Source organism: Oncorhynchus clarkii, chromosome 18 (assembly GCF_045791955.1).
Source record: "Oncorhynchus clarkii lewisi isolate Uvic-CL-2024 chromosome 18, UVic_Ocla_1.0, whole genome shotgun sequence".
Classification (NCBI taxonomy): Eukaryota; Metazoa; Chordata; class Actinopteri; order Salmoniformes; family Salmonidae; genus Oncorhynchus; species Oncorhynchus clarkii.
The window spans coordinates 30,703,957-30,730,682 of NC_092164.1; the positions used below are offsets into that span (position 1 = coordinate 30,703,957).

The 26,726-nt window shown below is 41.5% G+C and overlaps 2 protein-coding genes across 4 annotated transcripts in view; both read left to right on the plus strand.

The window, feature by feature from the left end:
* LOC139373316 (CUGBP Elav-like family member 3) overlaps positions 1-1,923 on the plus strand; it is a 44,398-nt gene extending 42,475 nt beyond the window's left edge. For all 3 annotated transcript variants that reach the window (XM_071113701.1, XM_071113702.1, XM_071113700.1), the window contains one exon: positions 39-1,923. The gene's annotated coding sequence lies outside the window, so the exon portion shown is untranslated. The remainder of the gene's footprint in view (positions 1-38) is intronic.
* Positions 1,924-5,944: 4,021 nt separating this feature from the next.
* LOC139373317 (ceramide synthase 2-like) overlaps positions 5,945-26,726 on the plus strand; it is a 39,242-nt gene continuing 18,460 nt past the window's right edge. The window contains exons 1-10 of the mRNA XM_071113704.1: positions 5,945-6,385; positions 15,486-15,668; positions 15,916-16,033; positions 17,689-17,807; positions 18,284-18,341; positions 18,457-18,507; positions 18,855-18,947; positions 20,389-20,517; positions 20,835-20,941; positions 21,246-21,399. Of these exons, the coding sequence (XP_070969805.1) occupies positions 15,487-15,668; positions 15,916-16,033; positions 17,689-17,807; positions 18,284-18,341; positions 18,457-18,507; positions 18,855-18,947; positions 20,389-20,517; positions 20,835-20,941; positions 21,246-21,399 (1,011 nt within the window). The 5' untranslated portion in view covers positions 5,945-6,385; position 15,486. The remainder of the gene's footprint in view (positions 6,386-15,485; positions 15,669-15,915; positions 16,034-17,688; positions 17,808-18,283; positions 18,342-18,456; positions 18,508-18,854; positions 18,948-20,388; positions 20,518-20,834; positions 20,942-21,245; positions 21,400-26,726) is intronic.

Consider the following 26,726-nt stretch of genomic DNA (forward strand, 5'->3'; position numbering starts at 1 on the left):
ATTCATCCTCTCTCTTTCTTTCTGTCTCTCTCTCCCAGGGAATATATGAGTTCTATCAAGAAACTACTTCCAGCATTTTGGTTTCGCCCAAACCGTATAGCAAAGGAGCAACAACACTTCTCGAAAAATAAGATCAAATATATGTATCATCTAAAAATCAGCAACAACAGAATAAAACATATGTGGTGGGTGGTTCGGAGTACACATACCATTCCACAGCTGGATTCAGTCATTATGTACAGTACCAGTCAAAAGTTTGGACACACCTACTCATTCACATTTTTTCTTTATTCTTGCTATTTTCTACATTGTAGAATAATGTTGAAGTCATCAAAACTATGAAATAACACATGAAATCAGGTAGTAACCAAAAAAGTGTTTTATATTTGAGATTTTTCAAAGTAGCCACCCTTTACCTTGATGACAGCTTTGCACACTCTTGGCATTCTCTCAACCAGCTTCATGAGGTAGTCACCTGGAATGCATTTCAATTAACAGGTGTGTCTTGTTAAAAGTTCATTTGTGGAATGTCTTTCCTTTTGTCAGTTGTGTTGTGACAAGGTAGGGGTGGTATTCAGAAGATAGCCCTATTTGGCAAAATACCAAGTCCATATTATGGCAAGAACAGTTCAAATAAGAAATTACAGTCCATCATTACTTTAAGACATGAAGGTCAGTCAATCGGGAAAATGTCAAGAACTTTGAAAGTTTCTTCAAGTGCAGTTGCAAAAACCATCAAGCGCTATGATGAAACTGGCTCTCATGAGGACTGCCACAGGAAAGGAAGATCCGGAGTTACCTCAGCTGCATAGGATAAGTTCATTAGAGTGCACCTCACTGCACCTCAGATTGCAGCCCAAATAAATGCTTTACCGAGTTCAAGTAACAGACATCTCAACATCAACTGTTCAGAGGAGACTGCATGAGTCAGGCCTTCATGATCGAATTGATGGTTTGGAATGAATTGGACTGCAAAGTGAAGGAAAAGCAGCTAACAAGTGCTCAGCATATGTGGGAACTCCTTCAAGACTGTTGGAAAAGCATTCCAGGTGAAGCTGGTTGAGAGAATGCCAAGAATGTGCAAAGCTGTCATCAAGGCAAATGGTGGCTACTTTAAAGAATCTAAATTCTAAAATATATTTTGATTTGATAAACACCTTTTTTGGTTACTACATGATTCCATGTGTTATTTCTTAGTTTTGATGTCTTCACTGTTATTCTACAATGTAGAAATAGAAAAATTAAGAACAACCCTTGAATGTGTAGGTGTGTCCAAACTTTTGACTGGTACTGTACAAACTGTACTGTCAGATACAAGGTCTACATGAAAAATAATATCACTTATTCTAATGAACAGGGTTTCACTGAATAGTGTGGTTTGTGGTCCATAACTTAAGAGGGAAGGGCAATGTATGGGATGGAGAAGTGGGATGGTAACCTTATTGGGGGAAAAATGCTATTTTGTATGATTACCATTGGTCGAATTGGTATGTAGATTTAGTTTATTATTTTAAATTAAAGACGAGGAGTAATTAAGCAAGAAGAACAATCAACTTCTTCTCACTGTACATATCTTTGTTTTAAATGGAGTCAAATAATGAAAAAATGTGTAAGTTATTACAACCACTACTATTGTTATTGGCATAGGGGTGTGAGGGATGGGAATTGGGTGGAATTTTTGTATCTTAATTTTTTACTTTTAATGTATTTGTTATGCAATTGAAGTGGGAGATATGGCTATTTTTTATTTTAGAAAATAGAATATTCCTATGGTCTACAGTACAAGACTATGGATACACGTATTGTAGAATTTGTAATTACATAAATGTAATTATCAAAATCATAACTGTTTCATTATTTATTCTCTAAAATTGCTGTTTTAAAACATATGTCTTTAAGAAAAATAAAGTACAATTTCGAAAATGATGTGTGCATGGTGTGTAACAGAGAGCTGTGGGTTTTTATATATACAGTTGCGGCCAAATATATAGACACCCTTGCACTTTCCTTAAATAAGAAATTGAAAAAATGTTTGGTTTCCACACGTTGTTGGATTTGAAACATTGCAGAACCAAATGTATTTTTGTAAGATTAAGTTTACAATTTGATTTGAGAAAATAAAGAAAATAGATTGTACTAAGTTATTGTTACCCTGGAGCTAATACTTGATTGCACATCTTTTGGCCAAGATACAGTAAATGCCAACAAATGCACCCTCCCTACAATCAAAGATGGGGGAGATTTGATAATGCTGTTGTGTTTTGTTGTTGCCTCTGATACTGGGGGTCTTGAACATGTACAAGAAATCAGCAGATTATCAGGTGTTTTGTAGTCCAATGTTCAACCCAGAGTCTAAAAACCGGGTCTCCATTGAAGGCTGTGAGTCTTCCAGCAGGACAATGACCCCCAACACATCACAAAGCACCCAGGAATCGTTAAGAAGAGATACTGGACTGTTTTGGAGTGGCCAGCTAAGAGTCCAGATCTGAATCACATCCAAAACCTATGGCGAGATCAGAAAACTGCAGTTGGTGGAGGGCAACCCTCAAATATTGAATAATTTGATCAGTTTGGTGTTGAAAAGTGGGCCAAATTGTCAGTAGAAATGTGCAGCAAGCTCATTGATGGCTACAATAAGCATATGTCTGCAGTTGTCATGGTTAAGGGTGTGCAACCAAGTACTAGCTACGGGGTGCCGATAATATTGTCCAAGCCATTTGCCTTTATTTTCTCAATTCAAAATTGTAATCTTAAACTTACAAAAATAAAATAGGTTTTGCAATGTTGAAAATTTGACCAAAAGTTGTATTTTCAATTTCAACTTATTTTAGAAGAAATAAGGAATTATTTGCCTAGTTAAATAAAGGTTAAAGAAAAAAAGAAAAAGACAAAAGAAAAGTGCAAGGGTGCCAATATTTGTCCGTAACTATATACCTTGAAAGATGTATTTTCTGGCTTTCACTTTACTCTAGTACCCCTACTTCCCCATTGGGTGGTTCCATGTCAATCATGACATCCACCATCTCAAATTGTTCTGAAACTGTGTCTGTAGTTAGAAACACATAAGATTAGCATTCCTGCAATATTGTTCTGTTGAAATATAATTTGATCTGAAAAATTCAGCTACTTGATTGCGCCCAAATTGACCATTTTAATTTACAGGATTCAGATATTCAATAAATACTGTACCTAAAATTGTATTTGGAGCAAACTTTTTTCTAACAATGAGTAAGACATGAGGAATCCAAAGAAATGGTCAGACGCCAACCATGGACCACCCACGCCATTCCCACATTAATTGTATAAATTAAAGTGGCCAATTTGGGTGCAATCAATTATCTTAATTTCAGAGATCAAATTATACTTCAACAAAATTGTTGCAGAAATGCTAATCTTATCTGTTTCTAACAACAGAAACAATTTCAAAATCATCTGAGATAGGGGTGTCAAGCCTCTTTCTTGTGCTTTTTGAGGTGAAAAGACCCCATTGCAATATAGTAAGACACAATGTGGGATTATAGTATTAGGGGTATACAACACAGATTCCCATTGGCCTAGACCTAACGCATCTATATCGAACCTCCAGCGGCATAGCTAAACTAGTTTGTACTGGAGGTCGATCCGATGGTCCATTGAAAGCATGGCAAACTTATTTTCAACCAACGTTAACCTGGTAATACTTTCTTCATTCTTGATTTGCAAGGAATCAGTGTCTTATAAACATCTGTTTCTAGATCCAGGAGGAACTCCAAAAACCTGAGAATATTCTGAAAAATATAATTTTGATGGAACTAGTCATTTCTAAGCAACGTGGCCATGTGTAGGAGAAGATAACATGTCACACAGCACAAACTAAACAACACAAACAAAGACCTATACACAACATGCAGCAGGCATTTCTCACTCTGTACAAAAAGTGTATATGTATTATTTTTAATTTTATTAAATGTTTTACTTTTACCCATTTTTCTCCCCAATTGGTAGGTACAGTCTTGTCCCATTGCTGCAACTCCCCTACGGACTTGGGAGAGGCGAAGGTCGAGAGCCATGCGTCCTCCGAAACACGACCCTGCCAAGCCGCACTGCTTCTTGACACACTGCTCGCTTAACCCGGAAGCCAGCCGCACCAATGTGTTGGAGGAAAAAACCATCCAGCTGGCGACCGAAGTCAGCTTGCAGGCGCTTGGCCCGCCACAAGGAGTTGCTAGAGCGCGATGGGACAAGGAAATCCCAGCCAGCCAAACCCTCTGCTAACCCAAACGACGCTGGGACAATTGTGCGCCGGCCGCCTCATGGGTCTCCCGGTCACGGCCGGCTGTAACACAGCCTGGGATCGAACCCGGGTCTGTAGTGACGCCTCACGCACTGTGATGCAGTGCCACTTCTTTATATTTCCTTGTTATCGGACTTCTACCTGCAACTGGAAAAATGCGTTTATTAGACACCAGTCCCTTACAAATCGAGAAATAAGGAAGTATCACCACGTAAAGGTGAAAAATTGTCCCCTATCCATAACCCATTCTAAGCTAAAACCATGCACAAAGTAGGCCTACAGGAATCTAAGTAGAGCTATAGGCCCTGCTTTGTCACTTATATTGCAGCCTTGTCTGTCTACCCAGACTATGCTGGTAAAGCAGCAGTTTGAAAATGAATAATTGGCTTTGATACTCTGATTGGTTAGAGATGATCCAATTGCTGATGACTTTGTTTTGTACAACGCCCCTCCTCACTATAAACCACTTCAATGATGGTAGTCTGACTAAAGTATGTAGCAAAAGAGAGCAGTGGGATAATTTAGTTTGAGTTGTCATGTTAATTGCTGCTTAGATAATAGGCTACAATTAATTTAAAGATTTTGTCTAATAATGTGATTCATTCTAGCTCGAACACCAACAATTTGTTTCATAGTCATTTATTACAGGTCAGCCCCAAAGATACTCAGCAGATCTTCAGATAAAATGTACACAGGTCAGTGCATGAAGCCAAAGATGGCCTGTTATGGAAATACGCAGGAGGGGAGGAGATCAGGTGGGACCATTCTAGCCAATGAGAGGGCTTATACGCGTGTGAACGGTGTATAGAGATAAATGTTTTTTTGTTGACAAAATTCGACACACCCATTTGACCTCCATACAAAAAAAATCTCTCACTTCGTTACCTTATTTTTCTTCGACAGATTTTGAGCGGAGTAAAACCTCTCGCTTCGCCTCTTCCTATCTGATGTAGCCAAGGCTCAAAACTGAACTGTGGCAGAGAAGGAAGAGAAGAAGTGAGAGGGATAATTGGGCCCAAAATCTGTTCTCCAGCAGGTGGCATTTTTCGTTTTTGTTCACACGGTGAGATGAGTATTTGTACGGTGGTCAATGAGTTTTGAATTTGGTTAACAAAATAATGTAATGGCTTATTTTTTTTAAACTTATTTGATGGAATAGAAGTGTCGCAATCAGTAGGTTGTTACGAGTGTATGGATATAACTAGGACGGACTCGTGACATCCTGGCAACTTTGAGAAAAAAACGTAATCGTCTGGTAGTCACTAGTTAGCCAAACCCCGCCCATTTCTACAATGTATCTACTTAAAATGTGATTTTAAACTTAACCTTAATGACATTGCTAACCTAAAACTAAATTAAGACCAAAAAGAAAATGTTTGTTTTCATGATTTTTTGGGGGGGGGCTGTGGTAATTAGTGGAAACTGGTGTGCCTGTTCCCACGCCTTCTCATTGGCTATAATGGTCCCACCTGAATTTGCCTCCTTGACAACTGCCTTCCATTTTTGAAGAAATGTATTTTCATTGTTAGAGCCGGCACTAGTGTATCTGGTCAACATAAAGGATAACCTTTCGACTGTGCTAGGGTTTGGCAGATGCGTCCCAACAAGTCCAGGCGTTTTCGCATGCCGTACAACGTCACTTTAAATAGCCTGATCCCTGCCACGCCCATTGTCCCGACTCCTACCCTTACCTCAGTGCTCCTACTCTACCATCTTCTACTCCCATTCCGTTTGTCCAAATAAGAAACCGGGCTAACCGACGCCCGTTCCCGGCAAACATCTGCCATATTGCTCCGAGCATGTAAAATAACTGTTCCGGGCCCTTATCCCAACAAAAAGTAGAAGTATTTCATAAGAGAGAAAGTTCTACAAACCAAGGGGAAGCATTACATTTTCCGCGAAAATGCAGGAAATTGGCGATGATCGAGTGGCCGGATAATAATCTTCAATGCAGACTCCAACCAATTTTCATAATCAATTTGGATTATCGTTGATGGCGTCGTCGGCATAGAGCTCAATTGCTTATTCTATAGGAGACATACAGCAATATACCAGTTTCCGCCTTTTCACACTGCGGCGAATAGGCCTACCTGCGTGAAAGATAAAACGGAGGTAAGTTCCCACCGTTATATGGAACTAGATGTGATAAAAGTTTTGTTTGAATTCTTGCAATTGTCATTTTAAAACAGGCTACGTTGGACTACTCACCTCGCATTGTTAGTATTTTAACATTCACTCTCCCCTGGATAGTTAGTCCCCTGAAGATGCGCGCCTATAATGGCTTTTCCGCAAACTTGTCACCCACTTGCCACACAGATAAATATACTTGAATGTTTTCAAATAATTCAGGATGACAGAAACTCCTGTCAACTTGAGTTTGTACGAATAGGCTATGTGCTGATCTCGTGGTGATGTTTGTTTAGGAACGCTGCGATAAATGAAGGTCATGGTTTGAAATGCCACGAACTATCGCACAATAACAGTTTGGAAAGAAGAAAATCGTGAAAACGAATGTTTTGGACGTCCTTGGTTTACTTTGGTTGTGTAGGAAATAGCCTATAACGAGCTATAACCTACAGCTGATGAAACGTAAAAGGTCCCACACCCTAAGGAAAGTTACCGGAAATGTTTAGAAGGGTGTGATTGCGGCCCGCAATTCGGAGCGTTCCTTAATTCGCAGGAACCCCTCTTTATTGGGTCCAATTCTATTGGTCAATTTTTAAGCTAGACTCCGGTACAGTAGCTGGCGGGAGGCAGCGGGCTACACCAGTAGCTAATTAGTTAGGACACAGATAGACAGTGACCTTCGCCCCCGCCTTCAGGGGCAACACCTGTAGGTAGCTAGCTAGCTAGCTAGGACCATAGCTGCGGGAAGGAGGGGTGCTGCAGCACCCCCTGACACTCCAACACTCTACTCAGCAAATTGGGTGCAGTCTATCACAGTGCCATCTGTTTTGTCACCAAAGCCCCATATACTACCCACCACTGCGACCTGTATGCTCTCGTTGGCTGACCCTCAATACATATCTGTCGCCAAACCTACTGGCTCCAGGTCATCTGTAAGTCTTTGCTAGGTAAATCCCCGCTCACTGGTCACCATAGCAACACCCACCCGTAGCACATGCTCCAGCAGGTATATTGCACTGGTCATCCCCAAAGCCAACACTTCCTTTGGCCTCTGCCAATGACTGGAACGAATTGCAAAAATCACATAAGTTGGATACTTATCTCCCTCTCTAACTTTAAGCATCAGCTGTCAGAGCAGCTTACCAATCACTGTACCTGTACACAGCCAATCTGTAAATAGCACACCCAACTAACTACCTCATCCCCATATTATTCCTTGCTCTTTTGCACACCAGTATCTCTACTTGCACATCATCATCTGCACATCTATCACTCCAGTATTAATGCTAAATTCTAATTGTTTCGCCTCTATGACCTATTTATTGCCTACCTCCCTACTCTTCTACATTTGCACACACTGTACATATATTTTTCTATTTTCCTTTTCTATTGTTATTGACTGTACATGTTTTTTTTCACCTTTTATTTAAGCAGGTAGGCCAGTTGAGAACAAGTTCTCATTTACAACTGCTACCTGGCCAAGTTAAAGCAAATGTGCGACAAGTGCGACAAAAACAACACACATGGGATAAACAAACGTACTGTCAATAACACAATATAAATTATGTATACAGTATGTGCAAATGAAGTAAGGAGGTAAGGCAATAAATAGGCCATAGTGGTGAAATAATTACAGTTTAGAAATTAACACTGGAGTGATATATGTGCAGATGAGGATGTGCAAGTAGAAATACTGGTGTGCAAAAGAGCAGAAAAAAACATATGGGGATGAGGTAGGTAGTTGGTTGGATGGGCTATTTACAGATTGTCTGTGTACAGCTGCAGCCATCAGTAAGCTGCTCTGACAGCTGATGCTTAAAGTTAGAGAGGGAGATAAGTCTCCAACTTCAGTGATATTTGCAATTCGTTCCAGTCATTGGCAGAGGCCAAACGAAGTGTTGGCTTTGGGGATGACCAGTGCAATATACCTGCTGTAGCGTGTGCTACGGGTGGGTGTTGCTATGGTGACCAGTGAGCGGGGATTTACCTAGTGAAGTCTTATAGATGACCTGGAGGCAGTAGGTTTGGTGATGGATATGTATTGAGGGCCAGCCAATGAGAGCATTCAGTTTGCAATGGTGGGTAGTATATGGGGCTTTGGTGATAAAACAGATGGCACTGTGATAGACTGAACCCAATTTGCTGAGTAGAGTGTTGGAGGCTAATTAGTAAATGACATCGCCAAAGTCCAGGATCGGCAGGATAGTCAGTTTTACGAAGGTGTGTTTGGCAGCATGAGTGAAGGATGCTTTGTTGCGGAATAGGAAGCCGATTGAATTTTGGATTGGAGATGCTTAATATGAGTCTGGAAGGAGAGTTTACAGTCTAGCCAGATACCTAGGTATTTATAGTTGTCCACATATTCTAAGTCAGAACTGTCCAGAGTAGTAATGCTAGGCGGGCCGGCGCGGGCAGCAATCGGTTGAAGAGCATGCATTTAGTTTTACCAGCGTTTTAAGAGCAATTGGAGGCCATGGAAGGAGTGTTTGTTGTATGGCATTGAAGCTTTTTTGGAGGTTTATTAACACAGTGTCCAAAGAAGAGCCAGATGTATACAGAATGGTGTTGTCTGCGTAGAGGTGAATCAAAGAATCACCCGCAGCAAGTGCGACATCATTGATGTATACAGAGAAAAGAGTCAGCCCGAGAATTGAACCCTATGGCACCCCCATAGAGACTGCCAGAGGTCCAGACGACAGGCCCTACGATTTGACACACTGAACTCTATCTGAGAAGTAGTTAATGAGCCAGGTGAGGCAGTCATTAGAGAAACCAAGGCTTTTGAGTCTGCCGATAAGAATACGGTGATTGACCTTGGCCAGGTCAATGACGACGGCTGCACAGTACTGTATTTTATCGATGGTGGTTATGATATCGTTTAGGAACTTGAGCGGGGCTGAGGTGACCCATGACCAGCTTGGAAACCAGGTTGCATAGCGGAGAAGGTACGGTGGGATTCTAAATAGTCAGTGATCTGTTTGTTCACTTGGCTTTCGAAGACTTTAGAAAGGCAGGGCAGGATGGATATAGGTCTGTAACAATTTGGGTCTAGAGTGTCTCCCCCTTTTGAAGAGGGGGATGATCGTGGCTGCTTTCCAATCTTTAGGAATCTCAGACGATATGAAAGAAAAGTTGAACAGACTAGTTATAGTGGTTGCGACAATGGCGGCAAATAATTTTAGGAAGACAGGGTCCAGATTGTCTAGCCCAGCTGATTTGTAGGGATCCAGATTTTACAGCTCTTTCAGAACATCAGCTGTCTGGATTTGGGTGAAGGAGAAGCGAGGGGGGGCTTGGGTCAGTTGGTGTAGCCAGGTGGAAAGCGTGGCCAGCCGTGGGGAGATGCTTATTGAAATCCTCGATTATCGTGGATTTATCGGTGGTGACAGTGTTTCCAAGCTTCAGTGCAGTGGCCAGCTGAGAGGTTCTCTTTTTCTCCATGGACTTTAGTGTCCCATAACTTTTTGGAATTAGTGCTGCAGGATGCAAATTTCTGTTTGGAAAAAGCTAGCCTTTGCTTTTGTAACTGACTGTGTTTTTTGGTTACAGACATCCCTGAAAAGTTCCATATCGCGGGGACTATTCAAAGCTAGTGCAGTGCGCCACAGGATGTTTTTGTGCTGGTCAAGGGCAGTCAAGTCTGGATTTAACCAAGGGCTTTCTGTTCTTAGTTATGATTTTTTTGAAAGGGGCATGCTTATTTAAGATTGTGAGGAAGGCACTTTTAAAGAACAACCAGGCATCCTCTACTGATGGGGTGAGGTCAATATCCTTTCAGGATACCCGGGCCAGGTCGATTTAGAAAGGCCTGCTCACAGAAGTGTTTTAGGGAGAGTTTGACAGTGATGAGGAGTGGTCGTTTGACCGCGGACCCATAATGGACGCTGGCAGAGGCAGTGATCGCTGAGATCCTGGTTGAAAACAGCAAAGGTGTATTTAGAGGGCAGGTTGGTCAGGATGATATCTATGAGGGTGCCCATGTTTATGAATTTGGGGTTGTACCTGGTAGGTTCCTTGATCATTTGTGTGAGATTGAGGGCATCTAACTTAGATTGCAGGACGGCCGGGGTGTTAAGCATATCCCAGATTAGGTCACCTAACTGTACCAACTCTGACGATAGATGGGGGCAATTAATTCACATATGGTGTCCAGGGCACAGCTGGGGGCTGAGGGGGTCGATAACAAGCGGCAACAGTGAGACTTATTTCTGGAGAGATTCATTTTTAAAAGTAGTAGTTCGAACTGTTTGGGCATAGACCTGGATAGTAAGCCTGCGGCGTTCTGTCCATCTCTACAGTAGATTGCAACTCCTCCCCCTTTGGCAGTTCTTTCTTGACGGGAAATGTTGTAGTTGGGGATGGAAATGTCAGTATTTTTGGTGGGCTTCCTAAGCCAGGATTCAGGACATCAGGGTTGGCGGAGTGCGCTAAAGCAATGAATAATGTAAACTTAGGGAGGAGGCTTCTGATGCTAACATGCATGAACCCAAGGCTTTTCCGGTTACAGAAGTCAACAAATGAGAGCGCCTGGGGACACTCAGGGCCTGGGTTAACATCTACATCACCAGAGGAACAGCGGAGGAGTTAAGGGTACGGCTAAAGGCTATAAGAACTGGTCGTCTAGTGCGTTCGGAACAGAGAGTAAAAGGAACAGACTTCTGGGCGTGGTAGGATAGATTCAGGGCATAATGCATAGACAAGGGCATGGTAGGGTGAGAGTACAGTGGGGGTAAACCTAGGCATTGAGTGACGATGAGAGAGGCTGCATCTCTGGAGGTGCCAGTTAAGCTATGTACTGTCTCAGCATGTGTGTGGGGGGGGCAAGGGAGTTAACTGAGGCATGTAGAAAAGGACTAGGGGCTCCGCAGTAAAACAAAACAATGAGAGCTACCCTAAACAACGGTATACAAGGCATATTGCCATTAGAGGGAGGAATAAAGTAATCACCGATGTTGATTGGGAGGGCTAAGACAACAATGGGTAAACATCTAAGACCACAACATGGGTAGATGGCGATGAATGGGTAGAGTGTCAGTTAGCTACACACGGCCTAAGTTCGAGGCTGGGGCCGACAGATAAACAAAATTAAGTACCGTGTTAATGAACGTGTTACTCTGTTGTTTTTGTCGCCCTGCTTTGCTTTATCTTGGCCAGGTCGCAGATGTAAATGAGAACTTGTTGTCAACTGGCCTATCTGGTTAAATAAAGGTGATATATATATTTGTGCAAGTAGACTGATTGGACAGCTCACCTTCCTGGGGGAGATTACATCATTTTCTAAGAGGAAATAGGAAGCATTTTTGAAAAGGGCTGTTTGAGATACAAGTTTGAGGAGGGGTTTGAAAAAGTGTTTTTTCTCCAATTTATGCTTTGGCCACATACAAGTATAGGATGAGTCAACAACATTATTTGGATATGAGTTAACAGAATATTAACTTAAAAGTAATTTTCACTGAGCAGATGCCCACATTGGGATGCTTGAGGGGGCGCGTTCCTACAGGTGTAGGAAAGCCCAATTGCAGGATCGTCCCACATTGCAGGCCACAATCAAAATCCAATCAAATTGTATTTGTCACATGCTTTGTAAACAACAGGTGTAGACTAACAGTGAAATGCTTATTTTACGGAACCTTCCCAACAATGCAGAGACAACAATAATAAAGATAACACAAGGAATAAATACACAATGAGTAACTGTAACTTGGCTATATACACAGAGTACCAGTACCGAGTTGATGTGCAGGGGTACGAGGTAATTGAGGTAGGTATGTACATATAGGTGGGAGTAAAGTGACTAGGCAACAGTATAGATAATAAGCAGTAGCAGCAGCGTATGTGATTAGCTTGTCAATGCAGATAGTATGGTAGCTATTTGGTTAACTATTTAGCAGTCTTATGGCTTGGGGATAGAAGCTGTTCAGGTTCCTGTTGGTTCCAGAGTTGGTGAATCGGTACTGCTTGTCGTGCAGTAGTAGAGAACAGTCGATGACTTGGATGGCAGGAGTCTGACTGTTTTTAGGGTCTTCCTCATACACCGCCTGGTATAGAGGTCCTAGATGGCAGAGCTTGGCCCCAGTGATGTACTGGGCTGTACGCACTACCCTCTGTAGTGCTTTGCGGTCGGATGCCAAGCAATTTCCATACCAAGCGGTGATGTAGCCATTCAAGATGCTCTCAATGGTGCAGCTGTAGAACTTTTTGAGGCTCTGAGGACCCATGCCAAAACGTTTCAGTCTCCTGGGTGGGAAAAGGCATTGTTGTTGGTGTGTGTGGACCATGTTAATTCCTTAGTCATGTGGACAATGAGGAACTTGAAGCTGTCAACCCGCTCCACTATAGTCTTGTGGAGGGGGCGTGCTCTGCCCTCCATTTAGTGTCCTCCCCACTGTGACTCTACAGTTCTGTAGCTTAGCATCCGCTTCATCTGACCACTTCTGTATTGAGTGCATCACTGGTACTTCCTGTTTGCTTATAAGCAGGAATCAGGAGGATGGCGTTATGGTCAGATTTGCCGAAGGGAGGGTGAGGGAGAGCCTTGTGTGTGGAGTAAAGGTGTTCAAGAGTTTTGTCGCCTCCAGTTGCACAGGTGACATGCTGGTAAAAATGAGGTTAAATTGATTTCAGTTTCCCTGCATTAAAATCACAGGCCACAAAAAGCACACACTATTGGAATGCTCGCAACATTGTTTCCTCTCTGGGGTGATGACAGTCTACTCTGTATTCAATCAATTCATCTCATTTCACCCTCTGACTACAATGTTTCATTTTGCGGTGTTATTTGTGAAGTTTCCCTCCATGTCCTTTGACATTGTAAGTAAGTTCATAAGTCAGCTGGAGGGTAAAGCTGTCCTTGCTGTCCCCAGTCCACCTGACTGTGCTGCTGCTCCAGTTTCAACTATTCTGCCTTATTATTATTCGACCATGCTGGTCATCTATGAACATTTGAACATCTTGACCATGTTTTGTTATAATCTCCACCCGGCACAGCCAGAAGAGGACTGGCCACCCCACATAGCCTGGTTCCTCTCTAGGTTTCTTCCTAGGTTTTGGCCTTTCTAGGGAGTTTTTCCTAGCCACCGTGCTTCTACACCTGCATTGCTTGCTGTTTGGGGTTTTAGGCTGGGTTTCTGTACAGCACTTTGAGATATCAGCTGATGTACGAAGGGCTATATAAATAAATTTGATTTGATTTAAAGGAGATTCCAGGATCTGCTGTTTTAAGCAAATGTGACAAACACCATGCATATCCGTGCTATACTGACCAACTACTCCATCAATGAATTAAGTTAGTGGCATACTATTGTCAGTATGTTTCCCATACATACTCGACTGTTTAAAAAAAAAAAAAACAGCTTTCTCTGAAAACTGCAAGAATGGTCCATCCTCCTGTGCAAACAAAGGCGCCAGAGCGCCACAGCCCTATTAATTCACAGTAAGCATAGGAGTGTTCAAAGTCCATGCATGCAATCCCTGTTAAACAATCAATCAACAGACAGGAGAGGGGCACTGGGTGTCACACAGTGACTGGTTTGTTCGGAGCATCTCTCTAGTGTAGCTGGCACGGAGGCTTCCCTATGTGAGTACTCTTAAACCCTTTTGTACCAAGAACTGTCATCGTAAGTGAAAATACCCCCCCCCCCCCCAAAAAAAAAAACACAAGGCATCTCCTGTGCCTAGGATTGTGTGATGTTGGGCACAGATCTGTTCTCTCTCTGCATTAATTTGATGATCTGGCTTTGCACAACTATCAGTGTCACAGTCGGTGTGTGTTCTAAAATAACCAAGCGGGTAGTGTTGTCATGCTGGCCTCTTGCCCTCTGACAGACTTAAGACACAAAGGTGCCTCAGTAAAATGAGAATCAGGCCCTCTTGTTTATACGCCATTTCTAACAAAACGAGTAAACCTGCCAGTAATGACAGTAGCAGTGATGTCATATTGGCTTTGAGTCTTTCACAGCATATCGCATTGCCTGTGTTTTAATTAAACCTACACAGCATCTTGCCCACTCAACTAGTATCAATGGCTGCATCTATGCCACAACAGCTGCTCTGCACTGTCAAAGCTTGTATTCAGAACGCTAATGGATTCATCTGGGGAATGTCAGGAAGTCCTGCAGTAGGTGTTTGAAGCATCTGTAGATTGTGTTATACATTCTTATACACCAGGCCAACGCATTGTTGGAAATGTTGATTGGTCAGATAAGGTTGTCAGTGTATTAAGTGTCACCAGCTCGCTCATGTTTTCATGGCTGAGTGACTATGCAAATATGGATGGATGCACCAGCACACCAAGATCAACATGACATAATAATCACATCACAAATTATCGCATAAAAGTTATGGATGCAAATAGTAATCCTCTTTTACCTAATGATATTTAAACAGTAGCTAGCTAGCTAACGTTAGCTAAATAAAACTGTCTGGCTTGCTAGCTGGCTAGCTGACTAGGCAGGCTGAGGTAAATAAGTACACTAGCTAACAACGTCAGTCTAAAAACAGCTTAAATGATTTATTCCTCTTTAACAATATTTTCTTATAAAGACATATATGTTTAAGAAAGTGTTCTCTTTCCCATCTTTTCAATCCTTTGAAGCAGCAGGTAGTAGGCAGGTTGTCACCGTTAAAAACACCAACCGTCCTTGGAGAGCAATTCTGAGGTAATAATTTTGCGCGGACTGAGGCGAAATGGAACTAGAACTCCCCGCGTCCTCCATCCTTCCGGACCGCTATGAGAGCCAAGCAACCAGCATAGCAACAGACGCTTTGGTTCATTACGTAATCCGGTCAGAATTTTGTTCTAGGAACAGCCCTAGCAACAGAAGCTAGAACTCATCAAATCCCATTGTGAAGCCGGGGGGATACTTTTTTGGCAGGGGGACACCATTTGGCACGACACCCCCACATTTTAAATTCACTAACACAACAATACATTCCGTACAAATATTTGAGGCAGTTTTCCTTTACTTGAATCGTTTTGGATTTTATTTTGGTATGTGATCTAACAAAAATGTATTGACGTCAGACTGTACCTGACACCAAAAAAGCATTGTCCCTTTACCCCTTTGTCTGAATCTTTCTTTCTCAGAATGCTGACCTGGCTTAGAGTGCTTAGTGACTGGATCTGGCAGGACCGGTTGTGGTTCCCAGCGGGCCTGGGTTGGGCCAACCTCAAGGACCGGGATGGCCAAGTCTTCGCTAAAGGAAGGGATCTCTGGGTCATCTTCCCCATCGCAGTATGCTTCCTGATTATAAGACAGATATTTGAGAGGTCAGTACTCCAGGCCCAAGACCAAGAATCCTTGGTCAGAAGTAGGAACCCCCTATTCCTGCCCCTCCTCACTTTGCAATGGCCTTGCTATGTTCCATTAGTTTGCTGTTGTTTTTAACCAGTATTGCTCAAATCTCGTTTTCCTGTTCATCTAGCCTTGTTGACTTGTGTTCACTACAACCATCATAACTGATTTACAGTCCCTACAACACTTTCCTCTCCTCCTTTGCTTCCTCTGACTATCCAGGACCGTGGCCGTTCAACTTGCCTCTTTACTTAGAGTGAGGGAGAAACCGCGTGTCAGAGCTGCTCCCAACACCACACTGGAATCCTATTTCTGCAATGCATCAAAGTTCCCCTCACAGGTAATTGCACAGCATAACTGTAATGCTACATACTGGGGTCAAACGCCAACACCTTCCTAATCCCACATGTAGTAAACTACCATACAGTTCCACTGACCAAATCCAAATGACCACACAGTTCAATAGCTCACACAAACACTGCACAACTCCTTAGTCAAATCCATGCACGATTACTACGTTAAATCAACCATTATTTAAAGTGAATTCAAAATTGCAGCACACTTTAAAGTAAAACAATAATTGAAGGAGACAGTAGCACATAAGATTTTAAAGGGATAATCCAGCCCAAACCATTAATTTCTATGATTAACTGTGTTAAATAACACTAATATGTAAAAACAATTTTTTTTGTGAACACATTTTGTTGTTATAACAAGGCTGGTAGAAATGTGAAAGTCATTTGAAATCTGCAGTTGAAGTCGACTACAAAACATGTCTCTCTCTGGGCTGGTTGGCTAGCTAGTTAGCAAACGTAGCTACACTACACACAATAATACCAAAGTCAATATCAGTAGGTGAAGTAGCTAGCTAGCTGTAAAATCACCTGAACAAACGAGTGCAGAGTACATTGCTATGGCAACAACAGCCGTTTCCCACAGACACACACAGCGCATTGCAAGATGGTACTTGGAAAAACTGAGGGTGCATTCGTAAATTCACTCTGGCTATCAACTCCGGTTTCAGAGCATTCTCGTCTGAGTGTGCCAGGGAGCAAAATACCTGAGGAATTTGCAAACGCGCAACACTCGTTGAATACGATGGGTGTCAGTCAACGTTGTTGGCAACAACAACAACAACAAATAATTGTTGCCAGCAGCACAGTTAGTCACCAATGCTCTAGATAACATGTAGACAACCTAACCAGCTCGGCTAAGGTGAGTAAAATGGTCAGAGGGAGGTGTTCTCTCATTCGTGTCTGGAAGTAGCTAGCAATCTAGACAACTTCAGTAAGTTAGCTTAGGTGCTTGACTGCCGTTGTGAGGTCAGAACGCTCAGATCAACCCTACTGGACAATCTGACAACCCTCTGAATTTACGAACGCCCAGAGCGCACTCTGAGCACACTCGGGCACTCCACAGTGACTTTACAAACAAACCCTGAGTTGAATCATTTGGGACACTGTTTAGATTGAGCACATCTAAGCGAAATATATTATGTACTTCGTCACGTCAAGAACACATCCATCCGTTCATATCGTCAAGTATACCCACCCACACCATCTATTGGCTGATTTGGCGATCTGGAGTGCAGGTAATTATTTTAAAAGCGTGAACCAGGTAGCTAGGACACGTTCCTACAGGATTTCCGGATTTCACAGAAAGACCACATCGAGGTTAAGTCATTGTGTGATCTGGAATGACTCATAAGAGCCTGTTTCTGTAGCGAAAGGCAGCTTGATGTACAAGTTCACCCCCTGAACAGGATGTTAGTCTAGTTCAGGGCCTTACCCCCTATTTGCAGTCTGGACTCCCAACTTTAAGGTCTCAGGGCAGACACTAACCACAAAGCCACTGCGTTGGTACACTAATGAAACATAGGCCTTCAGCAAATTGACAGGAGTTTCATGTTTGTATTTGTTTTGGGGGGGGGGGGGGGGTGGATTATCCCTTTAATTTAAGTGTATATTGCTCTTAACCCTTGTTTCTCTCTGTCAGAGTTCAGTGGAGGAGTTAACTAAACAGTCGGCCTGCTCGGTGCGGCAGGTCCAGAGGTGGTTCCGACGGCGGAGGAACCAGGAACGGCCGAGCCAGATCAAGAAGTTCCGGGAAGCCTGGTACCCTTAGCAGCCAAGTGCAAACCCACAAGCCTTATTTTTCTATCTGTGGTTATACAGTCAGAGGCTACACTCATTTCTGTACTGAATATGGTTGAAATCAATTGTTTTAGCAAAGAAAGTATAGTACCGCTAACTGAAATGAATAGTAGCGGAGCAGATGAACATGGTTGAATGGAACTTGCACTTGTCCACATTTTAATTAATTAAACAACCTTTATTTATTTATTTCCGATGTGGGCGTATTTCTACTGTGTAACATGTTATGTGCCTTCTGTAAAAGTACCTGCTATTGTCTTTACCGTGATTTGACGTGAGTCTTATTCACCTGATCAAAATATAAGCTCCCTTGAATAGTTGAAGGAGCCATAGTTTATTGGCGATCTGTTGTGTGAACATGTGAAATTGTTGTGAGCTGTGTGAAATTGTGTTCTGTTCAAATGGGGTTTCTGAGGTTGCTGTGCGTTCTCTTACAGTTGGAGATTTACCTTTTACGTTCTTGCTTTCATTGCTGGCCTGGGTGCCCTAATTGACGTGAGTATCACCATTTTACTGTTGGCATATATTTTCTCTAGCAATGCTTTGCCTTTGTAATGTTTTATACCTTTGCGTGTGCCATTTTGTGTTTGACACTGAAATCTCTTCCTAGAAACCATGGTTCTATGACATGGAGGAGATGTGGAATGGCTTCCCCACACTGGTATGTACATTCTGTGCCACCTGTTTTCACCCACTTTTCTATAAGACTGTTGGTCTCTAAATTTTCATTGGTTTTAAATGTTTAGTTGGTTTAAAATCTTTACAAAGTCAGTGTCTGCCACAATATGGGAGAGTCACAAGCAAATTATTTTTCTAAGGTTCCCAGTACATGATGCTTGTTTATCAAATTCAATGAGCTGCCTGATTTGAAGATTCCAGTTTGGTATTTCTAGACACCTTTTATGAATGTTATGAAAATGTAAGCATGCACTATACTTTAAGTAGCTTTAGAAGTGTCTGCTAAATACCATATTTTTTATATTCAATGTTTGTTCTTCCCTCTTATAGCCACTGCTGCCTTCTCAGTACTGGTACTACATGATTGAGTTGGGATTCTACATCTCGCTACTATTCAGTGTGGCAACGGATGTCAAGCGCAAAGTAAGTGGAGCCTAATTCAGAAACATCGACAATTTACACTCAGTACCATTACAGTGGTAACAGGAGAGATTGTTGTCAAGAGGGCAGAGAGAGCGATAAGACAGCTAACCATATCTCGGCAAATGTCAGTTAGGGAATCACAACTAAGTTAGGGAGGGAGGGGTGTTATTTTGTCTAGGGAATCTGTGGGTTAATGTGTGACCGGCACACTGTGGAAAGGTATGGCAGTGGAGACTGATTGACCATGTTCTCCAGACGTATTTATTTTCCAGCCGGCGAGTCCAAATGAAAGGGGGCAACTCTTCAAAACAGTTAGCAGACTTGTCTGAAATCCAGTCCTGTTTGTCGGTTGATTTGACAGACACAATGAAATAATGGGGCAGATCCAAAACAATGGTGTCATTAAGTTAGCTGTAATTGCAGTGGAATTCCAAATTGGGCTTGTTTGTTTTTTGTTCAGGCTTTTTTTTGTAGGGTTTTTAGTTGAGTTGTAATTGTAAAGTGCACATGGCTACATGCACTCAGTGTTTCCATTTATGAAAATTGCACATTAATAAATCAGCGTCAGCCTGTATGACTTCCCAACTATCTGTTACATGTCTCAAGTTGCCCGCGAAGGCCAGCCTGGATAGAATGCACGTATGTACTAATTTACCATGTGCAAACCATGGTGAAACTTGCTCTTCTGTAAAGCTGAAATAATTGGCTGGTGAAACTTGCATCCAGCCAACCAGAAAAGCAAGGCAAAGCCATTCAGGCATTCTTGAAAGTCAAGACAGTCTTTGTCCTGCAAAGAAACATTTATTTTTATAGTTGCATTTTTAAAAATTGAGCAAACAGTAGGCATTTAGAATTAAATGTGGTGACTCTTTATAACCACGTGCCATGCATAGGCCTACCTTCAAAATGATTCCCTAATCATCATTTATTTGAAAACAGTTTCCATTACCATTTGTCACGAAGAAAGTTAGACGAAAGAAAAATCAACCCCTGTCGAACAGATTAAAAAAAAAGATAATTTCTCCTATAGCTGCCATTTCCATGACACATTTTCGTGACATTGACTTTGTCGAATAAACCTGGATCATTGGAAACATTTGAGACCTACATGACTCAGTGTTGAAACCAGGTGTCTGTAACCGTAGCTTAGGTGTCCCTCCAGACATTTAAATCTTTGAACGTTTTGCTGATATTCCGCAGTGTTAAAGCTCTAATTTTAAAATAACTGTAGTTCAGAACGACGCATCCAAAAGAAACTCGATGATCAAGTTACGAGCGAGGAATGTCACGACCATGGTGCCATATCCATCAGAACCAGTTTCAACAAGATTTTAAAAGGAACTACCACCACCTCTGTTATGACTGAAGCTGATGTGCAGTGCACAAAGTAAACTAAACATTTGCATAACTGACAAACTCCCCCTCTCTCGCTCTCTTCAAGGATTTTAAGGAGCAGATTGTTCACCATGTGGCCACTATTCTGCTGATCAGTTTTTCGTGGTTGGTCAACTACATTCGTGCCGGGACTTTGATCATGCTGGTGCACGATGCCTCAGACTACCTACTGGAGGTACAGCCCTCCGCCATACCCAATCTTATTTCCCCAACAATGCAATACAATGTCAAGCAAAAAGGCATCCAGCTATTTCACCATTACAATCCTAAAGAAAGTATATCCATTCCATGATAAGTATAGAAGAGTGAGTGTTATTTCTGTACAGAAAGTCATTGTATTATTATTATAATAATAAATGCTGCATATAGAATTTCTACTCACAGAACTGGTCATACTGTTAAGCCTGCCATCTAGAGGAGAATATAGAAAACAGCAACCATATATTTATTATTTATTTATTTTTCCTTATTTTTCTCCTGTTCCTTTTTAAGTCAGCAAAGATGTTCAACTATGCAGGATGGAGAAAGACCTGCAACTACATCTTCATCCTGTTTGCAGCTGTGTTCATCCTTACCCGCCTTGTCATACTCCCCTTCTGGTAAGACGCTCAGATCTTGGATGACACTCATCTGCCTCCTAGAGGCAGTTTCCCGGACACATATTAAGCTTAATCCTGGACTAAGAAGCCTTTTCAACTGAGCTTTTACATTGAGCTTGCTTTTTAGTCCAGGACTAGGTTTAATCTGTGTCTGGGAAACTGCCTCCGTATGTGTGAAGTATTATTTTCTGTCAGTGATACAGGATACAATGCATTCTAGTGATTTGCTTAAGTCTTTGTCAAAAATGCTTTTGACTGCTAATGTAGATCTGTATTGACTGGATCTGTCTGTTTCTTCCCCCAGGATCATACATACTACGTGGGTGTACCCATTGACCCTCTATCCCCCTTTCTTTGGGTTCTACTTCTTCAACGGGTTGTTGTTTGTGCTGCAGTGTCTGCACATCTTCTGGGCTGGCCTCATCCTGCGCATGGCCATCAAGTTCCTACCTGGAAATGTATGTATTCCCAAACCTAATCACTGGTGGTTTCCTGGACAGAGATTGAGCCTAGTCCAGAGCCCTATACTACGTATGTGGTTTGAGGAGTTAGCAAGGTAACTGCGTTCAACTCGCGGTAACCGGTACTACGAACGTGGCTCACCTTTTAGCCAGGTACATTTCTATGGCAACGAATACTTCAGAACTAATCTGCTCCCGGGCAGGTTAACTCAGGGCTAACTCTATTTATCCTGAATGAAATGTCTGAGCTGCGAGTTGAGGACAAATAAAATCATATTACCTTTCGCAAAGGTTGCATCATCATCCATCACCTTAATTTGAGTAAGACAACTTATTCAATATTTTATTAGCCAAATGTTTTTTTTTTGTGTTCAAAAATAGTCGTGTTAAAAATACCTAGCACGTTGCACATTTAGTAATGACAGAATGCATTTGAATCTTCACGTATAGTCAAACTTGTGTGCAAATTATTTTATCGATGGGAGTGGAGAAAAAGGTACTCAAACTACGTACGTAATATAGGGCTCTGGAATATGAAGCTAACTGAAGCTGGCTAGCTTTAGAAAACCCTAATGCCCCTAAGGACTAAAAAGCAAACTCAATGGAGAATTTCCATTGAATGTGCTTTGTAGTCCAGGGTGAGGATTAATCTGTGTCTGGGAAACCCCACCCCTATGTCAAACTGCTCTACTTTCTATCACCCAACTGTACATGTAAACCTACTGTTTGACATTGCAATTATTTTGATGTGGTTGTCTTACCTAGCTAACTTAAACCTAGCGTCCTCCATTGAAACAATAACAAAGCGACACCCCACCTCTGTTTTGGTAAAAAGTTTAGGGATGGGCCTGGAGAAATGTAGCCACTCTCAAATTCATAGACGGGGTTATGGATGCAAGGACTGACCATCCATGATATAATTGTTTTGGTTTTAACCATGTTTATTACTGTTTGTTTACATTTAGATTTTTATTTAGCTTATACACATTGGTGTGAAATAAGCTTGTATTTTGGGTTCTAATGTGGTATGACAGTTGTCGTGGAAATTTCCTGTATTACCAAATCATGAGAGAGCAAACCACACACAAGTCAGAGTATATTATAAAGTCCCATCTTTAATTATATATGAGCTTCACCATAGCCCTGTGACTCTCAGATCAATTCAGTGTCTATAAATTAATTCTCTGAGAGTGCTTACAAAACAGTTCTTAGGTGTGTCTTGGCTATAAATTATACTATCTCAACTCACATGACAAATAACAGATCTTAGGAACATTACACAAAGAACCTTTTACTTGAAAAAGGAGTATCCTACAATTTATAGCATTAACTATAAATTATTGTTCAGTTTGGTCTCCTAAACAAAGTTCTTAACTCGTTCTTGGTACCACTTAGGACCAAAACATGACCTCATCCAATGGCATATATCAATTGTCAATTTTAGATAATCCCATTAAAAATACAATCCCTCCTGGACAACTTTACGGAGAGGAGTGACTGGCACACAGCCATTGTGGAGCCAACCTAACTGGTTCCCCATTAATCACACCATCCCTTCACATGGTTTAGGAATAGTTAGACACATTCACATATAAGACAAACCTGACCTCTCCCCTCTCTGGGCCCAAGTAACTTTACCCACATAAGCATGCTTATGAAAATTAATCAAACATCTTATTTATAAATGTTACCTAAAGAATTCTGATTCTGACACAACACAGTTTAACTATGCTCATGAAGCATTTATCAAATAAAACAAATTGAATAAAATTGTATTAGTCACATGTGCCGAATACATCAGACCTTACAGTGAAATGCTTACTTATGAGGCCCTAACCAACAATGCAGTTTAAAAATATAAAATACGAATAAGAAGTAAAAGTAACAAGTAATTAAAGAACAGCAGTAAAATAACAATAGCGAGACTATATGCAGGGGGGTACCGGTACAGAGTCAATGTGCGAGGGAACCGGTTAGTCGGGGTAACCTGAGGTAATATGTACATGTAGGTAGAGTTATTACAGTGACTGTGCATAGATGATAACAGCGAGTAGTAGTGGTGTAAAAGAGAGGGGGGGGGGGGGGGGGTGTATATACAGTGCCTTCAGAAAGTATTCCCACCCTGACTTTTTCCACATTTAGTTGTGAATTTTAAAATGGATACAATTCCGAATGTTGGGTCACTGGCCTACACACAATACCCCATAATGTCAAAGTGGAATTATTTTTTTGGAAATTTTTACAAATGTAATTTAATTTAAAGCAGACATTTCTTGAGTCCAATAAGTATTCAACCCCTTTGTTATGGCAATCCTAAATAAGTTCAGGAGTAAAAAATATAAATAATAATCTTAACAAGTTGCATGGTCTCACTCTGTGTGCAATAATAGTGTTTAGGCCTCCTGAGTGGCTCAGTGGTCTAAGGCACTGCATCACGGTGTTAGCTGTGCCACTAGAGATTCTGGGTTTGAGTCCAGGCTCTGTCGCAGCTGGCCACGACCGGGAGACCCATGGGGCAGCGCACAATTGTTCCAGCATCGTCCGGGTTAGGGGAGGGTTTGGTCGGCAGGGATGTCCTTGTCCCATTTGCGCACTAGCAACTCCTGTGGGGGTCCAGGTTCAGTGCACGCTGACAAGATCGCAAGTGTACGGTGTTTCCTCCAACACATTGGTGCGGTTGGCTTCGGGGTTAAGTGGGCATTGTGTCAAGGAGCAATGCAGCTTGGTTGGGTTGTGTTTCGGAGGATACGCGGCTCTTGACCTTCGGCTCTCCCGAGTCCGTACGGGACTTGCAGAAAAAGGGGTAAACTTTTTTTTTAACCAAAGACATGTAGTTAGTTTAACATTTTTCAATAGCTACCTCATCTCTTTACCCCACACACAAAATTATCTGTAAAGTCCCTGATTTCATACCCAGATTCAACCACAAATACCAGTGAGGGTTTCCAATGCCTTGCAAAGAAGGGCACCTATTGGTAGTTGGGAAAAAAAAATCTCTACAAAGATACAGGCATCCTTCCTACCTCAATTACCGGAGGAAAGAAGCCGCTCAGGGATTTAAATCAATAAGAGTTTAATGGCTATGATAGCAGAAAACAACTGAGGATGGATAAGCAACATTGTAGTTCAGGATGGGCAACTTTGATGGGGGTGGGTTCCACAAAAAAACGGAACTCATGAAGAGTGGCCGCAGTGGCCCACCCACCACCTTGCAAGCAAAACATTTTCTTGACAGCAAAAAAAACTTAATTTCCTGCAATTCTGCACATTTTGCCATGGGGCAAAGAGAAAATGTTTGTTTTGAAGCAAGTTTGAAGCAATTGTAAAAGTGTTGTCATGGGCCAGAGAACAAAATATCAGTTTTACAGCTGATGTCCTGCAATTCTACACATTTTGCAATAGGGTGGAGGCAATAGGGTGCGGTTTTTAATATGATAACTGATGATCAATGGACCCCACCCTGGTCGGTAATTTTACCATGCTCACTACAAGTTTAGATAGCTGGACGCTAGACTAACATACCAATCTTTTTTTTTAAACGTTATTTTAATTGGTCCATGGGCCTACAAAAAGGCCCCCAGTTGCCCATCCCTGTTGTAGTTACTCCACAATACTAACCTAAAAGACTGAAGACAAGAGACTGAAGACTGTTTATATTAAGGCACTAAAGTAACACTGCAAACAAATGTGGCAAAGAAATCAACTTTGTCATGAATACAAAGTGTTATGTTTGGCAAATCCAAAATAACACATCACTGAGTACCTCTCTTCATATTTTCAAGAATGGTGGTGGCTGCATCATGCTATGGGTATGCTTGTCATCAGCATACCCATAGCATACCCAGCACCCATAGCATACCCATCATTTTTTTTTTTTGGGGGGGGGGGGGGGGGGTGAAAAGGAATTGAGCTAAGCACAGGCAAAATCCAAGAGGAACACCTGGTTTAGTCTGCTTTCCAACATGCACTGGGTGACAAATTCACCTTTAAGCAGGACAATAACCTTAAACACAATCTGCACAATCTGCTAATCTGCTCCCGGGCAGGTTAACTCAGGGCTAACTCTATTTATCCTGAATGAAATGTCTGAGCTGCGAGTTGAGGACAAATAAAATCATATTACCTTTCGCAAAGGTTGCATCATCATCCATCACCTTAATTTGAGTAAGACAACTTATTCAATATTTTATTAGCCAAATGTTTTTTTTTGTGTTCAAAAATAGTCGTGTTAAAAATACCTAGCACGTTGCACATTTAGTAATGACAGAATGCATTTGAATCTTCACGTATAGTCAAACTTGTGTGCAAATTATTTTATCGATGGGAGTGGAGAAAAAGGTACTCAAACTACGTACGTAATATAGGGCTCTGGAATATGAAGCTAACTGAAGCTGGCTAGCTTTAGAAAACCCTAATGCCCCTAAGGACTAAAAAGCAAACTCAATGGAGAATTTCCATTGAATGTGCTTTGTAGTCCAGGGTGAGGATTAATCTGTGTCTGGGAAACCCCACCCCTATGTCAAACTGCTCTACTTTCTATCACCCAACTGTACATGTAAACCTACTGTTTGACATTGCAATTATTTTGATGTGGTTGTCTTACCTAGCTAACTTAAACCTAGCGTCCTCCATTGAAACAATAACAAAGCGACACCCCACCTCTGTTTTGGTAAAAAGTTTAGGGATGGGCCTGGAGAAATGTAGCCACTCTCAAATTCATAGACGGGGTTATGGATGCAAGGACTGACCATCCATGATATAATTGTTTTGGTTTTAACCATGTTTATTACTGTTTGTTTACATTTAGATTTTTATTTAGCTTATACACATTGGTGTGAAATAAGCTTGTATTTTGGGTTCTAATGTGGTATGACAGTTGTCGTGGAAATTTCCTGTATTACCAAATCATGAGAGAGCAAACCACACACAAGTCAGAGTATATTATAAAGTCCCATCTTTAATTATATATGAGCTTCACCATAGCCCTGTGACTCAGATCAATTCAGTGTCTATAAATTAATTCTCTGAGAGTGCTTACAAAACAGTTCTTAGGTGTGTCTTGGCTATAAATTATACTATCTCAACTCGCATGACAAATAACAGATCTTAGGAACATTACACAAAGAACCTTTTACTTGAAAAAGGAGTATCCTACAATTTATAGCATTAACTATAAATTATTGTTCAGTTTGGTCTCCTAAACAAAGTTCTTAACTTGTTCTTGGTACCACTTAGGACCAAAACATGACCTCATCCAATGGCATATATCAATTGTCAATTTTAGATAATCCCATTAAAAATACAATCCCTCCTGGACAACTTTA